Raw genomic sequence first — 17,317 nt, forward strand, 5'->3', positions numbered from 1 at the left:
CATGATCCTCCATCCTTCCCTGCTCCATCACTTGATATAATTAAAAGTACTAATAAAGCTAGTGTTAACAAGGATATAGAATAACTGGAATTCTTGTTGCTACAACCATTTTGGAAAATTGACAGTATTTACTAAAGTTAAACATAAGTAAATCTTACGTCCAAACTTGCCACTCTGTGTATACTAAAGACAAGCGCATTCCTATGTTCATCAAAAGACATGTATATGACTATTCTTAGCAGTCAAACTGAAAAAAACTCAAATATCCATTAATTGTAGAATAAAAAATAAATTGTGATATATTTATATGGAAAACTATGTATCAGTGAAAAAGGACAAACTGATGACTCTCAGAGACAAAGTTGAGTGGAAAGAAGGCAGATGCAAGAGAGCACATAATCTCTGATTCCATTTGTATGAGGTTCAAAAGCAGGCAAAACAAATCTATGGTGATGAAGGGCAGAATGTTGATTACCTTTGGGGGTAGGGAGCCTTCTGGAGGGCTGGATGTTTATTTTGATCTGGGTGGTGATTTCAAGGGTATATATAAGTGTGAAAATTCACTGAGCTATTTTATAAATATTGGTGCACTTTTCTATATATTATATGTATTATATATGTAATATATATATAATGCCTAAAATCAAATCTCTGTGTATAACAGTCTCTTCTTCCCTTCCTCCTTTATCTTCTCCTCCTCTCCCTTCTTCCTTGTGTGTGTATATGTGTTCTAGGGTCGGTTTGACAGTATTATACACGTTTTAGTGTCTCTTTGATTACTTCTACCTCCTTGTGCATTAATTCTCTTTCTTGACATTGTTGCTCTTCTTCTCCCAGTGTTGGCTTTCCTCAAATATTCTTGGCTGCCCACTCTTCTTTGATTTTAGAAGTCCCGGGAAGCGCATCATGACCCTCCATATGGTTCAAGTTGCTGCCTTCCATTACTGTGGGGGAAATGGGATGTGTGCTGGGGGTTGTCCTCCAGGATTGAGATTCTTGGACCCACCCTTTGAGTTTTCCATGAATCTGGGGCTTCAGAATCTGCACTCAATGCTTCCACCTGGGAGAGATGCAGCTGCCTGTCCCTCATTAGAGGTGGAAGAGGGGGAAGGGCTGATAGGTCTAGCTGTTTCTCAAAGTCGTTCTCAAATCTCCGTCTCTAACCAGGAGCATAAGCATCACCTGGGAACTTACTAGAAAGGCAAATTCTCAGGTCTCACCCCAGACAAACTGAACCAGACACTCAGGGGTGGGGTGCAGCCATCTATGCCTGGACCCACGCTCCGGGCAATAACGATGCCCCCTCAGGTTTGAGGACGGCTGTCTATTTATAGAGTACCCCAGTTAATTTCCTGGATCATCACTCTTCCTCTTCCTTGACCTGTTTTCACTGCGGGGACTCTGGCAAGTATTTCAAGCTAGATGTTTTCCTTCCTGTTTCTCCTTCAGTCCAATCACAACTGCTTTCTATCATTCAGAAATTCCCTACAGTTTCTGGTAGGTAATAGCCCCCATTCTTGATTTCCAGTGTTCTAATAGATTTTTATTTATTTATTTGTTTGTTTGTTTGTTTGTTTTTTAGTAGGCTCCACACTGGGTGTACTGGGCTTGAACTCACGACCCTGAGATCAAGATCTGGATTGAGATCAAGAGTCGGACGCTTAACCAACTGAGCCACCCAGGATCCCCAATTTTCATTTTTAATTGTGGTAAAATTTATAGAACATAAGGGTTCCTACCTTGACTGTTTTTGAGTGTAGAGTTGAATAGTGTTGAGTATATTTACAATGTTGTGCAGCCCTCATCCCCATCTGTCCCTGGAACTTTTTATCTTGCAAAACTGAAACTCTACACTCTTTAAGCAACAACTTCCCTTCTAAAGGATTTTTAAAGCGTTTTGTCCGTCATTAAATAGAGTTTGGGTGGAATTTGAGTCCGTAGATGCATGTCCTTTGAATACCATCTTTTCAAAATTGTGGTTAAGTATACATTACATAAAATTTACCGTTCTAACCATTTCTAGGTGTTATAGTTCAGTGGCATGGAGTATGATTATGTTGTTGTGCAACCAGCACCACCATGAATCTCTAGAACTTTCTCTCTTCCCAGACTGAAAGTTTGTACCCATTAAACACCAGCTTCCATTCCTTTCTGCCCACCAGTTCCTGGCAACCACCCTTCTCCGTTCGGTCTCTATGAATTTGTCAACCCTAAGTACATCACAGGAGCGGAACTGTATAGTCTTTGTCCCTTTTGTGACTGGCTCATTTCACTTAGCATATTGTCTTCAAGTTTTATCCAAGTCATAGCATGTGTTGGAATTTCCTTCCTTTTTAAGACTGAATAATATTCTCTTGTCTGTATATACCACATTTTGTTTATCAAGGATGCTTGGATTTCTTCCACTTTTTGGCTACTGTAAATAATCCTGCTGTGAACATGGGTGTACAAGTATCTCCTCATGTCCCTGCTTTCAATTCTTTTCATTCTTTGGGGTATGTAGCCAGAAGTGGAATAGCTGGGTCATGTAGTAATTCTATTTTTAGCTTCCTGAGGGACTGCCATACTGTTTCCCACCGCAGCTGCACCGGTTTGCATTACAGTGTGCACAAGGGTTCAAATTTCTCCGCATCCTTGCCAACACTTGTTATTTTCTTAGTTTTGTATTGTTTTTGATAACAGTCATCCTAACGGATTTGAAGCGGTATCTCATTCAAGTTTTGATTTTTTCTTTTCCCTAATGATTAGTGATGTTGAGCATCTTTTCATGTGCTTATTAATCATTTGTATATCTTCCTTGGAGAAATGTCGATTCTAGTACTTTACCTGAATCTGGTTGTTTGTGTTTTTGCCATTCTTTATATATTCTGGATATCAATGTCTTATCAGAGGTAATTTTCAAATGTTTTCCCTCATTCTGTCAGCTACCTTGTCACTCTGTGGATAACGTCCTTTGATGTACAAAAGTTTTTCATTTTAATGAAGTCCAATTGGCCTGTTTATTCTAGCTTTTTTTAAAAAAGATTTTATTTATTTATTTTATTTTAGAAAGGTGTGGGGAGGGGCAGAGGGAGAGGGAGAGAATCTCAAGCAGACTCCATGCTGAGCAGGGAGCCTGACTCGGGGCTCGATCTCATGACTGCAAAATCACAGCCTGAGTGGAAACCAAGAGTTGGATGTTCAACCAACTGAGCCACCCAGGCATCCCCAAAATGTCCAGTTTAAAACAAGTCATCCACCAGCTTAAAAATTCCTCACTGGCTATCCCACTTCTCTCAGGATAAAGTCCAAAGATGTCCCAGGGTTGCAGGAGCCCATCCTCAATGCATCCTATAAGCTTGCTTCCTGGCTCCCTCCCAGCTTCTTCAGAGCCCTCCTCTTATTCACATAATATAAAATTAACCATTTTAAACTGAACAGTTTGGTAGCATTAGTACATTTACAGTGTTATGCAACCATCCCTACTCTCTAGTTTTGGAGAATTTTCACATTGTTAAGCGGTCACTCCCCATGGCCCCTCCCCCCAGTCCCTGGCCACCACCGATCTGCTTTCTGTCTCCAAGGATTTATCTATTTTGAATATTTTATGTAAATGGAATCATACACTCTGTGACCTTTATGGCTAGCTTTTTAAATGTAATACAGTATTTTTGAGGCTCAGCTGTGTAGTGGCAGTGTTAGAAGTTTATGCCTTTTTAACGGCTGAATAGTATTCCATTGAATGAATATACCACATTTTGTTTATCCATTCATCTGTTGATGGACATTTGGTTTGCTTCCATCTTTTGGCTATTGTAAATAGTGCAGGCATATACATGTATTTGTCTAAGTACCTGTTTTCAGTTCTTTCGGGTATATACCTGAAAGTGGATTTGCTGGGTCATGTGGTAAATCTTTATTTAATGTTTTGAGGAGCTGCCAGACTGTCTTCCTCTCCTTTCTCTTGTGTTTCAATAGCACAACATATTCAAGTGAATTTCTGTCATATTACAATTAGAAGATGCCTTTAATCATAACAGGCTGCATATGTATTTGAAGGCAGGGATTGTGTCTTATTCATCTGTGAATCTCAGGTGGGCTAGTATAGGGCTTCACAGAGAAGGTGCTCAATAAAATGTTTGTGGAATTGGATTGACTATGATAGGAGGATTATATACAGTTTTATCCTTGAGGAAAATGTGGTATATGTGGTAAATCTTTGAATATGAGTAATGAGCTAAGTGGAGAGAGAGGGTGGGTGAGGTGAAGAAGAGCCTACCGACTCCTTTGGACAAAGGGGAAGGAACACCAGTGTAGTAGAGCCAGTTATCCTTATGCCTTGCTTCTGTTGCTGGTTTGCCTTTACCTAAGTCACTATAATTCTCTGGGAAGTTAGATTCTCCTCTCTGTCAAATGAAAAGGTTGCATATTTTAGTGATATTCAATTTTTTGGTTTCCTTTAAGGCAATGGAAACTGTTTTTCCTATGAACTCACAGGAGAAAGCCCAGTGCAGTTAGGGCATGCATTTGAGGAGAGAGAGTTGGGGGGGGAGGCCAGAACGCAGGGCACCCTGTATCCCTGCAGCCCTAAGGACCTTGGCAAGACCCCAAGATTCCAAGGTCCCAGCACAATCTGAGCTCCCCTCACTAGCTCTGAGAGGCCTCTGTTCTACAAAGAGTAGGAAAGCATTAGTGCATCAAGGACATACTATTCTGTAAAAAATATTTTTTTCCAAGCAATAAAGGGGAACGTAAGGATTGAGGTAGCAACTTAAGCAAGAAAAGAACAAAAGTTCTTTCTTTATGAAAAATTATAGTGAACAGTACGCTTGGTTGAAAAGGAGGGGCACACAACCTCCTTCTCACCTCCTCATCCTTAAAAAGTAGAAAGTAAAGATATTGTCAGTTGACTTCATGACAGAATTGCCACACATTTTTACTTTCCTAACCGAATGGATTCCTGCACCATGAGAGCATTTCCTCTGCAAATGTCCTGTTCTGAACCAAAGCTGAACATGTCAATGGGCAGGCTTAGTCTTGTCCTAACACTCTGGGTTTCCTTTTCTTTCTGTCTCTCTCTCTTTCCTGGGGAAATGTCTTGAAAGCGTAACCTTTACACTGTACCCTCACGTTGCCTTTTCTCTCGAGTTCTTTGCTTTGGAATTAGCCTGCAAAAGCGGGGGTTAGCTGAGTCCCCTCCGGGCCGTTTCCTGACACGCCCATGGCGCTGCAGGCCAGAACCTGTCCCCTCAGCAGTGGTCACTGTTGATGCTCGCCTTGCTTTGGTCTCGGATTCTTTATTTCCATGAAGCTCATTTGTAGGCCACACTTCTGAAAATATCCTGCCTGAACTCCAACATCTCCTCTCTTAATTCAGGTTGAGGTACAGAAGTTCTTCAGGCACTGAGACCGAAGATGGTTTGCACAGATGTCTGAGTGAGCCCCAAACACACAGTGTTCTAACATTGGCATTCCTAGTGGCTGTTATAGAAACAGTTTAAGCAGTGTAACCACAAACGTTATTCACGTTCTAGTGCTAACCCTCTCTTTCTTTTCTTTTCTTTCTTTTTCTTTTTTTGCGAGGTTCTTCTTGAAATTCTAGAACTTCTTTTAAAACAGAGTTTCTAAACAATGGCCGCCCCTTGGGTGGCATAGCCCTATTATAAAAATAGAAAGGATATTGAGTTTGATTATGCCTCTGGTTTTTCTTGCTTAACATTTTGCTTTCATTCCAAAATCGGCATGAATACAAACACTGCAATATTTCCACCATTTCTTTAAAGGCTTTGTTTCCAGGGCACTTACGGTTTTCCGGAGGAGGATGCCCGCGTGACGATAATCCCTCTTGTTCCACCATGATGTCGCCAGACGAAGGGAGAGTTGAATGCTCTAATTCTTTAAATAGCGCTTCAAAAATGATTTAGAAAAGCTAAAGTGTGTCTTGTAAATCCCAGGACTTGTCTCAGAAATCTTGCCTCAATCGGCTTCCAAAGTATAATGCAACGTGATTATTTTCCTCTGGGGAAACCTGTGAAACAGGTCTTTGAGCCCCATTTAATGTGTCAGAGTTTTAATTGATTCTTTACCACGTCGATCCACCCCATAATAGCAGTGCTAAGCGCAGGACGTGTTTTACGGGAATAGTCACCCAGAGCTTAATTTGTTGTTGCATAGCACACAGACTATTTCACAATGAAAATAAATCTGTTTCATGCCCCAAGAACTTCTTCCCGATGAAGTATGCTCTGCCGATATAGAGAGTGCAATCTGCTACCTGTCAGCTCTAGAGACATTTTGGTTGAGGAGAGGGGTACCCTTGATCCTTGAGTTCGTTTACTCTTCTCTTGCTTAAGACAGAGGTGATCCACAGGCCCTTATTTATAATCCGTGTAAAGCAACTTCGGGTACCTTATCTCATTCTGTTCTCATGATAACATTACAAGAGGGTGGGGCAGATATCATTATGCCCATTTTACAGATAAGAGAACCGAGTCCCCACGAACCTTGCAACCTCCTCAAGGAACCCCAGATAATAAGCACTGAGCAAGGACTAGAAAGCAGATACTCTTTTTAGTAATTACTGTTTTCCCTGGCGAACAGCCAGGACTGCTCTACCCGGAACAGGCTGCATGCAGCACAATTTCCTTCCCCCAACACAACTGGTTCATGCATTCAATCAACAAACACTTGTAGTGAGTATGAATTTGAGGGCTCAAAATTCAGATCTGCCAAGGTGGCTTTCTTTTTCTATAACTTCTATTAAGTTCTCTCCTGGGCCCTTAGTCCTTCTGGTGGCAGAAACCTGTCAATTCTAGATTTTCTCAGCTGACTCAGCAATTCCCCACTCCCTTTTTTCCCATGGTTGTATAACAGTTTAAGCCACTGAAAGGTGCGTGTGTGTGTGTGTGTGCGTGTGTGTGTGTGAGAGAGAGGTGGAGGATGTGTATGGCCTTCAGAGGTCTTCCCACCCTGGTTGCTATTGAAACCTGTAGCCCATCTGGTCTTCAGACATTTGGAAAATGCCGGCATTCATTGTTATGTGGCGTTTTTGTTTGTTTGTTTAAACGTGATCGGTATAACGACTGGCTTTCTGTCTTTCAGCTAGTTTCTGTGTCCTTCTTGTAAGTGCGGGAGATGTTTGGTGGCTCTCCTGGGCTACTCAGAGGATCTGGGGGAATGCCACAGGGCTATCTCAGGCCCCCTAGTCTAGCCTTGTCGTATGTCATTTTTCTTCTAAAGCGACTCCCTCCTATTCTACTGTTCATGGGCGGGGGGAGAGGAGACTATTTCTGCATCTCCTCAAGTATCCCCTGGTGCGAGGCACAGGTCCCTTCTCCTCTAGGATGTACCAAACTGACCAGGGCTGTGCCTCATATCCCTAAGCACAAGCATAGCCCTCACCCCGGCCTTAGCCCAGGGGAAGGAGGGCAGTGCAATGTGCTGGCTGATTGGAAGCATGTGTAAGGTACCACTGGTGCCTTTCTCGGAGACCTAAGCAAAGACTACAATTCTACGATGTCCTCGTTATCCTAGCTCCTTGTTGCTCACAACTTTGGGCAACTGATCTGAACTAAGATCTGAGCAGAAAACCAAAGGAAACTTAATGATAAAACCATTGTAATTTTGTATCTGTGATCTCACTGGCCTTCTCCACCTCAGCGAGAACTAGGAGGGTTATCTCCATGTGGCCCCTATAAAGCCAGGGTTACTCAGTAGCCTCTTGTAGGCACCATTACATGTCAAGAAACACCAATCTGGCATCCTGAAATAATCCGAATTTTTACCTCTGCCTCTCAAAGAAGCTCTGAGAGTGTGTTCTTTATAAAGAGCAAATTCTCTCCTTCTTCCATCTTCTCTTTTCTCATTTTCTCTTCCTTTCCCATTTGTCCTACCTATTATCTATCTATCATCCATCTATCTATTAGTCCATCCATCCATCCATTCATCATCTATCATTGACTCATCCGTCTCACACCCAGCTTGGCTCTTTTCTTAGTACAAACTCCCACCCCCAAATCTCTCAAACTGAGATGGTATAGTCTTTTTTTTTTTTTTAATAAACATTTTCAAGCACTTCCTGTTTCATTTTCCTCTTTTTCTCCTTTTCTTCTTCCTCTCCTTCCTCCTCCTCTCATTTCTCCTTTTCTTCTTCCTCTCCTTCCTCCTTTTCTTCTTCCTCTCCTTCCTCCTAGGCTATAGTGGGCATCATCCATCTTATCTTGTCTACCCAATGCAGGGATCAATCTCACAACCTTGAGATCATGACCTGAGCTGAAATCAAGAGTTGGACGTTTAACCAACTGAGCCACCCAGGCGTTCCACCAGAAGTTCTTCTAAAACTTATTAAGTTTCAGGGTTCCTGGATGGTTCAGTTGGTTAAGCATCTACCTATGGCTCAGGTCATGATCTCAGTGTCCTGGGATTGAGCCACATGTCAGGCTCTCTGCTCAGCTGGGAGTCTGCTTCCTCTCTCTCTCTCCTTCTTAAATATATAAAGAAAATCTTTAAAAAAATAAAACTTACTAAGTTTCATCTTTGTACTTTAAGATCTTTGATCCTTCTGAAATTGATTTTGATGTAAGAAGTAATGAGGTTTGCTATATTATTGTTATTTTTATTTTAGGACATCTTTGGTAGGAGAATGAATCAGGAGCCATAGTGGGAAGACCATGGGATGTGCAGTTAGATCAGTCTGGGCTCAGGTGACTCCACCATTTACAAGTGTGTGACCTTGGTCATAACCTCCCTAATTCCAGCTTCCTCACTGGAGTAGTGGAGATAATATTAGTATCTGCTCATGGAACTGCTGTGAGTATTAAGTGAGATAATGCTAGTAAAGCACTTTGCACAGTGTCTGGCACCTAGTAGGGACTTAGTAAATGGCAGTTACGGTGGGTATGATGATGGTGATAATTATTGTTGTTATATAAGTAATGAGGCGAAGTCATCACACTTGTGAGTCAGGTGCACTGAGGACTCGAGGAGATGTTGCTCAGCCACAGTACACACTTCAAACCACACAGAAAACTGCTTTCTATCCCAGAACCTGTGTGAGGTTTGAATCTGTGAGATGGATTTGAGTTTGTAGGATCAGGAAGTGTGACTGGGAAATGGGCAATGTTGTAGGCAACACATTCTCATCTCCCTTATTTAATGGGATAGACAAGGAAAATGAGGAATCCTACGTTTTCTAAGATAGTGTTTTTCAAAGTTGGAATAGAATCATCTAGTACCCTTGCTAAGATGCAGATGCTTGGGCCCCATCCCGGATCTAGGAAATTAGAACCATGGGCAGGGCCTGAGAATTTGCATTTAGCAGGCTCCCCAGGTAATTCTTCTGTGCACCAAAAATTTGTGAAACACTTCTCTAGAAAGAAAAGGAAGAAGGTGGGTGTGGGGATGGGAGATGGGAGAGGAAAGAAGAGCAGGAGACAAAACAGGAGAAGAAAGAGAGGAGAGGGACTACTATTGTGAATTAAAGTATTAGCATCTCCCCTTTGTAAATCTTCCCTGCCCCTCCTCCCCCTGTTACCTGCCATGATAAAATACAACCTGGATCCCACTTCTTATAGGTCACTCAAAAAGCCCATTTAGTCAACCAAAAGTTTTTGAGTCTGGCTGTGGACTAGAACCCTGGAGAGAGACAGAAAAGAGACACATCATCCAGTGGAGGAGAAAGACACACACTCACACCCCACAATTCAGCATGAAGGTGCGGTGGTAGAGATAGGCAGCAGGCATACATGGAAGGCTGAAGTAGGGCCACTAAATGCAGACAGGGGACATCAAAAAATGGCTTCTGGGAGGAGAGGTGCCTGGACTGAGTCTTGTAGAGAGTAATCATTCATTACAAAGAGGGGAGAGTGGGAGCCAAAGACTCAGTCAAACAGCAGGGAGTGTCCAGGATGGGCTGTCTCAGTGTTGCTGGAGGAGGGAGTATGAGGTGGGAAGCCATTCTGTTAGAACAGTGGTCAGGAGCCAATATTCCCATAGTAGTAGCCCCATTGCGGAAGATCCTGTGGGTTGTGTCAAGGAACTTGATCAGCGAGGAACCACCCAAGGGTGGAAGCAAAGGATGAATTGGTAAGATTCTCATTTGCATGTTGTAATGTTTTGTTTTTTTTTTAAGATGGAAATAGTTTTATTGATTTTTATGATTTATAAACATGATGCATGCCAATTGTGAAAATAGAGATAATTCAGAAAGAGATAAGGAAGAAAGTAAAAGTCGCCTAGAATTCCAATACCAGAGAAACTCTGCAATTACCGTATGTGTTTATCCTTCCAGACTTTCCTCTAGGTGCACGCACATCCACCCACACACATACACACAACATATTGTTAAGTGAGGTCGTTTCACACACATTGTGAAATGCTGCCTTTTAATCCTTTTTATCTTGACAATATGGAGTGGACATCTTTCTCTGTCTATAAATATGGATTTATACCTTGATCATAATTTCTAATAGCTCTGTTGCTCACTTCTGACCTCCTTCTCACTCCCTCTTCATGCGTGGTCCTCTTCCCATTTGGCCTTGCTCCAAGTATCAGCTTGGGCTCTCAGCACTCAAGTCCATCAGGCAGCTGGAGATGCTCTGTTACGGGACCTTGATTTTGGTAGGGCTTCTGAGATGGCTAATTTTATATGTCACATAATTTATTTGCTTGGGCCATGGGGTGCCAAGATATTTGGTTAAACATTATTCTCAGTGTGTCTGTGAGGGTGTTTTTGGATGAGATTAACATTTAAATCAGTAGACTGAATAGAGCAGATTGCCTTCCCCAAAGTGGTGGGCCTCTCCTAATCCATTGAAGGCCTGAATAGAACAAAAAGGTGGAGTTAGGGAGATTTTACTCTCTCTTCCTGACTCTCTTCAAGCTGGGACATCAATTTTCTCTTGCTTTTGGGCTCAGACTTGAACTGGAATTTACACCATTGATTCTCCTGTTTCTTAGGCCTTCAGACTTGGACTGGAACTATGCCATTGGCTCTCCTGGGTCTCCAGCTTGTCAACTGCAGATCTTGGGACTTCTCAGCCTCTATAATAAATCTTTTATAATAAATTCATATACATATATAATTCATATATATATATATATATATATATATATATATATACATACACACTTATAAACATGCATATGTTCTGTTTCTCTGGAGAGCCCTGCCTAATGCAGCTTCCTGCCTTGTTCTTCTGTGTCTTCCTGGCCCCCCACCTCCTCTGTGTCCAAGTCCCTTGTACTGTCCCCTCATTCACAGCAACCTGGATCTCAGTAATGTTCTTCCTGTCCTAACACTCACCTGCTTCATGTTTCTGTGGCTCCCTATAGCCTTCAGGATGATGTCCCAGTTTTCCTAGGCTGGACCAGGGACCTTTCTTATCAATGTCTCCAGTCTCACCCCCACACTCTCCCCATCATCCATCACCTGCATTTGCTCTTCCTTAGACTCCCTGAGTCTCCTGCTTCTTGTTTCCCTGCTGTTGCTCATGCTGTTCCTGCTGCCTGGAAAGCCCTCACCCTCCAAATGTGTCTGGTTCACCTGGCTAACTCCAGTTCATCCTTTGGAACTCCACTCAGTCATCACACCCTCCAGAATTGTCCCTAACACAACTTAGCCTGGATTAACTGCTCCTCCTGGTGCTCCAAGAATACCCGTGTTTCTCTCTGTTCCTTTTATTGGGTTGTGTTAGCCTTATCTCATGTGTCTGTCTTCCTCATTAGATTGTAAGCTCCTTCCCTCCTTGAACTTTGTATTCCTAGACCCTAAAATGTAATTGGCGCTAAGTGCATGTTTGTTGAATGAACAAACCCATGTCTTGTAGAGGGGACTCCTCTTCTTATACCACCTACTCCGGTGGCTCAGATCTCTGCCCTGTGGATCTCTGCTGGTCACTGCTTTCTGCTGCCTAGATGGGTACCTGTCTGGGACAGACTTTGAATTAGTATGGACCTTGGCTTTTGATGAGTACTTTTGCCTCTGCCTGCTTTCTCTAACTGATCTTCTGGTTTGGACTCCTATGTCTTGCCCTTGACAATTAGTCAGCGATAGCCCATCATATGGGTCTACTTGAACTTCAAGGCCCAGTCCTCTCCACCCAGTCCATATTGTCACCTCAAAAAAACCCAAAAAACAAAAAACAAAAAACAAAAACCCAAACCAACCCTGCCATCTCCAAATTCCCAGTTTTACTTTATAGACATTAAACATTATTATCAATTTTATTCGATTATAATACCTTGACAAAAAATGTCCTTCAGAGCAAAACAACAGCAAATGTGTGCATTTGTTTGGTTCTGTAAAGTTTATAAGGTACCTTCACACAATTTGTTTCATTCAATCCTCCTAACAACTGTGTGTAGTGGGTTATTATCCCCATTTTGCAAATGAGGACACTGAGGCTCATTGTAGTTAAATGAGCTGCTTGAGGCTTCATAACCAGGGAGTGACGGAGCATGAACCCTAGGTGAGATCCTTGGGTTCCAAAGCTTTGAACTCTCTGGAGTTCACCGTGGCATTAAAACATTAGATATATCTGATTGTAAGCTTAAAAATATGTCTACTCCAAATCTATCCTCTGTACTACTATTAACATAATTTTTAATTTTTTTATTTTATTATTATTTTTTAAAAATATTTTATTTATTTATTTGACAGAGAGACACAGCGAGAGAGGGAACACAAGCAGGGGGAGTAGGAGAGGGAGAAGCAGGCTTCCCGCTGAGCAGGGAGCCCAATGCAGGGCTCGATCCCAAGACCCCAGGATCATGACCTGAGCCGAAGGCAGACGCTCAACGACTGAGCCACCCAGGTGCCCCTTAACATAATTTTTTTAAAAACTTAAATTTAGATCAGATTTCTTCCCTGATTATAATTATCCAGTGGACCCTGGTCCCTCACGCCATTACGTGGTGTTCTGATGGATCCCTGACCTCGGTCCCCACATTGTAGCAATCAGTCTCCACCTCGTGCCTTGCTCTGAAGGCCAGTGGTGCTGTTTGACTTCACCTCCCACCTCCACTGCATCTATCCTTTGCCTGGCCAATATGTCCTTCCTATCTAGCTCTGGACCCATTTTTAACACACCCCGTCCTTACTCTCCCCACTACCTGCTTCATAGTGTCATGGAGTGAGTCACACATGTTTGTCCCGGCACCTCTAACCATTTGTGGTACTGTTTTGATTATCTGTCTGCGTCTCTCTGAAGACCTCTAGGTTCTTCAGGTTAAAAATGAGGCCCAGGTCTTCCTGTGTTTATAGACACAGCACTTAGCACAAGCCCAGCACGGAGGGAAGTGGGAAGGCAAAGGCAGGAACATTAGGACGTGTCCTGCTGATGTCTGTGCTACGATCCTGGTAGGGATTTTGGGAAGGAAGGCTTCAGTCCATCAGTCAGGCTGCTGCCTGAGGCACCTTCCACAAAATGAACCAGATCAGATCCAGGATATGATCATGGTTTTCCTGGATGCTGAACTCCCAAACATGGTATGCGAGGCATCCTGCACCTGTCCCGGGTCCACCTCCCTGGACACTGCAACTTGTCCCCCTCCTGCGCTCCAGCCTCACCCAGCACCTTCGTGTTTCTGAACATGCCCAGGCAGGTCCAGTTCCCCTCATTCTATGCACGCAGTGCCCGACACCTGTGAGGTGCTTTCCTCCCCTCGTTGCAGGAACACTCCCAAACGTTGAGCTTTCAAATTGAAGCTTGTTAGGACCTTCTTTGTGGGTCCATGGTCCATCATTCCCTCCTTTGTGATTGCTCAAAGACTTGCTCAGCTTTCTCGTGCTTTGTCTTTTTCTGTTTGTGTGTTTTCCTCATCGCTGACTGCCCTATTTAAAACAGCAACCCTCATTTCTCTGTAGCCCCTTATCCTGCTTTCTTTTTCTTCCTAGCTCCTAATATCACCCGACATTTTCTGATATATTCATATTTTCCATGTTATTGCATGACTCCTCCCACTTGGAAGCAATGCTTCCAAATTCCTGATAGATAATTATCTTAGGGATTTAAGAACAAAAAATGGCAATTTCTTGGAATTTGGGGGGATTCTCCAAATCATGTTATTCTTTTTAAAAATCTAAAAAATAATTTTTCATAACTTGTTTTAAAATGATGAGTGATCATAATAATAAACAAGGAATCATTTTTCTATGATAGGGTTATACTCAAAGTTTTAGAGACTTTCTGTCTAAGAAACCTGACATAATAAAAAATACAAGGTTTGTTAATTATGAATCAATGTGTTGTGATAAGATTATATATTTCAATAACATATGAAAATGGTTTTTGTCTGATATTTTAAAATAAAAGATTAAAGAACATTAACACAAATAAATTACTTTTTTGTTCATCCTATGACAAATATTCCAGATGTCAAAAATTTTTTCATGTTTCATTGATTGAACTAAGAGTAAATTCAAGGGGCGCCTGGGTGGCTCAGTTGTTTAAGCGACTGCCTTCGGCTCAGGTCATGATCCTGGAGTCCCAGGATCGAGTCCCAGGATTGAGTCCCGCATCGGACTCCCTGCTCAGCAGGGAGTCTGCTTCTCCCTCTGACTCTTCCCCCTCTCATGTTCTCTCTCTATTATTATCTCTCTCAATAAATAAATTAAAAAAATCTTTAAAAAAAAAGTAAATTCAAAAGTATCTTCAAGTTGGGTATATATTGTTTCATACAAGCTGATTTTCTTAATAATGAGAATATTTTTTTCTGTCTACTTCATTCAACTCAAATATCACCTTCTCACTTCTCAGAAAAGCCTGCCTGGACTGCATGATTCAAAATAGCAGTGCCTCATTACTGGCTTTGCCTCGGTCTCCCTTCCTCCCTGCCAACAGGAGGTAAGTGCTCAGAGAAGGGGAGTGACAATTTATAAGTTTTAACCAGGCCCTCAGAATTCTACAAGTTCAATGTGAGTCAACGTGTAAGAGGGCTGCTGACCCTTCAGTTAGTAGCCATAGCAATAATAATAATAAGTCGTACTAGTAATAGCAACATTAAGAGTTATTTTTAAAAGGATATTGGGTTCTGTGTGGGTTTTTTTTAATTTATTTTTTACTTTTTAAATTCCAGTGTAATTAACATACAGTGTTACATTAGCTTCAGGTGTACAATATAGTGATTCAACAATTCTGTACATGACTCAGTGCTCATCATGCTAAGTGTTCTCTTAATCCCCTTCACCTGTTTCACCATCCCCCACCACCTCCCCTCTGGTGACCATAAGTTTGTTCTCTGTTAAGAGTCTGTTTCTCAGTTCATCTCTCTCTTTTTTCCTTTGTTCGTATCTTAAATTCCACATATTAGTAAAATCATATGCATTTGTCTTTCATTGACTGGCTTATTTTGCTTAGCGTTACACTCTCTAGATCCGTCCATGTTGTTGCAAATGGTGACATTTCATTCTTTTCTTATGGCTGAATAATATTCCGTTGTGTATATCATATACCACATCTTCTTTATCAGTTCATCAGTCGATGGACACTTGGGCTACTTCCATAATTCGGCTGTTATAAATAATGCTGCAATAAACATAAGTGTGCATATATCCTTTCTGATTAGTGTTTTTATTTTCTTCAGGTAAATACCCAGAAGTAGAATTGCTGGATTATATGGTGGTTCTATTTTAAATTTTTTGAAGAAGCTCCATACTGTTTTTCACAGTGGCTGCACTAATTTGCATTCCTACCAACAGTGTGCAAGTGTTTCTTTTCCTCCGCATCCTTGCCAACACTTGTTTTTTGTGTATTTGGTTTTAGCCATTCTAATAGGTGTGGGGTGACATCTCATTGTAGTTTTGATTTGCATTTCCCTGATGATGAGTGATGTTGAGCATCTTTTCATGTGTCTGTTGGCCATCGTCTATATGTCTTCTCTGGAGAAATGTCTGTTCATGTCTGCTGCCCATTTTTTAATTGGATTATTTTTTGTGTGTGTTGAGTTATATAGGTTCTTTATATATCTTGGATATTAACTCCTTATTGTATATGTCATTTTCAAATATATTCTCCCATCCAGTAGGTTGTCTTTTAGTTTTGTTGGTTGTTTCCTTTGCTGTGCTTTTTATTTTGATGTAGTCCCAATAGTTTATTTGTTTTTGTTTTCCTTGCCTCAGGAGACATATCTAGAAAAATGTTGCTATGGCTGATGTCAGAGAAATTACTGCCTGTGCTCTTTTCTAGGATTTATATGGTTTCAGATCTCACATTTAGGACTTTAGTGCATTTTGAGTTTATTTTGGTGTATGGTGTAAGAAAGTGGTCCATTTTCTTTCTTTTTTTTCTTTTTTCTTTTGCATGTAGCTCTCCAGCTTTCCCAACACTCTTTGTTGAGGAGACTTTTTCCCATTGCATTTTCTTGCAAGAAATTTTTTGTTTTTGTTTTTAGCTCTTATTATGTACCAGGCATTGTTTAAGTCTTTAAAATTTATTGTCTCCTTGGGACTAGATAGAATTATCGTCCCCCATTTTATCAGTCAGGTCACAGAGAGGTTAAACAGTTTGCTCAAGGCCATGCAGCTAGGAAGTAGGAGAGCCGGGAGCAGAATCCTGAATGCTTGACTCTGGATTATGTACTTTTCACTGTGACATCGTACTGCCTCCAGAACAATTTTATTCTACATACAACATGGTGTACGTTACCAGGAGAAAGGTAGGTATGGACTCACCGCCCTTACCCTGTGCTAACCATGTGGCACAGAAGAGTGCTGTGTTTGGTGCTGGGCTCCACCGACTGGAGTCCTCTAAGAGAGGGTCCAGAAATTAACCTTGAAAGGAAGACTGTCAGGGACCATGGGAACAAGCCCCTGGTGGAAAACATTCTGCACGTGGGGTACGTCCTGTTGGCTGAATTGCCTCACTTACAGAGCAGAGCCAGGATGTGGCCCAATGGACAAGCCAGACTTAAAACCAACAGCTGCAGCCATACCCAGTGGACATGCAAAAAACCAACAGAGTCTCCACAGACCTGAAAAACAGCTCCCAAAAGCACCAAGGAGCTGCGCGAGGGACGAGGCACTTTTCTGTCCCTTATTAACATAGCGGACCCGAGTAGAACCCGAGCGGGCACTGTCGGTGGGAACTTCCACCCCAGAAGCAGGGCCTCCCGGTTGGTGGGGACGCCAGCCTAACCACTCTCTGTTGGTCCTGGGTCTCCCTTCAGCTGACGCTCTTGCTCTTGGAAAGCCTTGCCAGCGCCTTTGACTTAGGGGTCTGGCCCTGTTTCTATCCCTGTCGGGTCCAAGAACCCGGCTCTGGTAACAAAAGCAGGGGCTCAGAGCCTGATGATGCTCGGCCTGGGGAAGAAAAAGCATGTGATTGCTTCCCGACTTTGTTCA

At 42.1% G+C, this 17,317-nt stretch overlaps 1 protein-coding gene and 1 long non-coding RNA gene across 2 annotated transcripts in view; one reads left to right on the plus strand and one right to left on the minus strand.

Moving 5' to 3' along the window:
* The window catches only part of PTPN3 (protein tyrosine phosphatase non-receptor type 3), a 138,203-nt gene extending 132,338 nt beyond the window's left edge, over positions 1-5,865 (minus strand). The window contains exon 1 of the mRNA XM_078061566.1: positions 5,785-5,865. Within this exon, the coding sequence (XP_077917692.1) occupies positions 5,785-5,836 (52 nt within the window). The 5' untranslated portion in view covers positions 5,837-5,865. The remainder of the gene's footprint in view (positions 1-5,784) is intronic.
* The window catches only part of LOC144380051 (uncharacterized), a 37,438-nt gene continuing 21,673 nt past the window's right edge, over positions 1,553-17,317 (plus strand). The window contains exons 1-2 of the long non-coding RNA XR_013443792.1: positions 1,553-1,709; positions 14,736-14,822. This is a non-coding gene — a long non-coding RNA (uncharacterized LOC144380051). The remainder of the gene's footprint in view (positions 1,710-14,735; positions 14,823-17,317) is intronic.

This window comes from Halichoerus grypus, chromosome 14 (genome assembly GCF_964656455.1).
Source record: "Halichoerus grypus chromosome 14, mHalGry1.hap1.1, whole genome shotgun sequence".
Lineage (NCBI taxonomy): Eukaryota > Metazoa > Chordata > Mammalia > Carnivora > Phocidae > Halichoerus > Halichoerus grypus.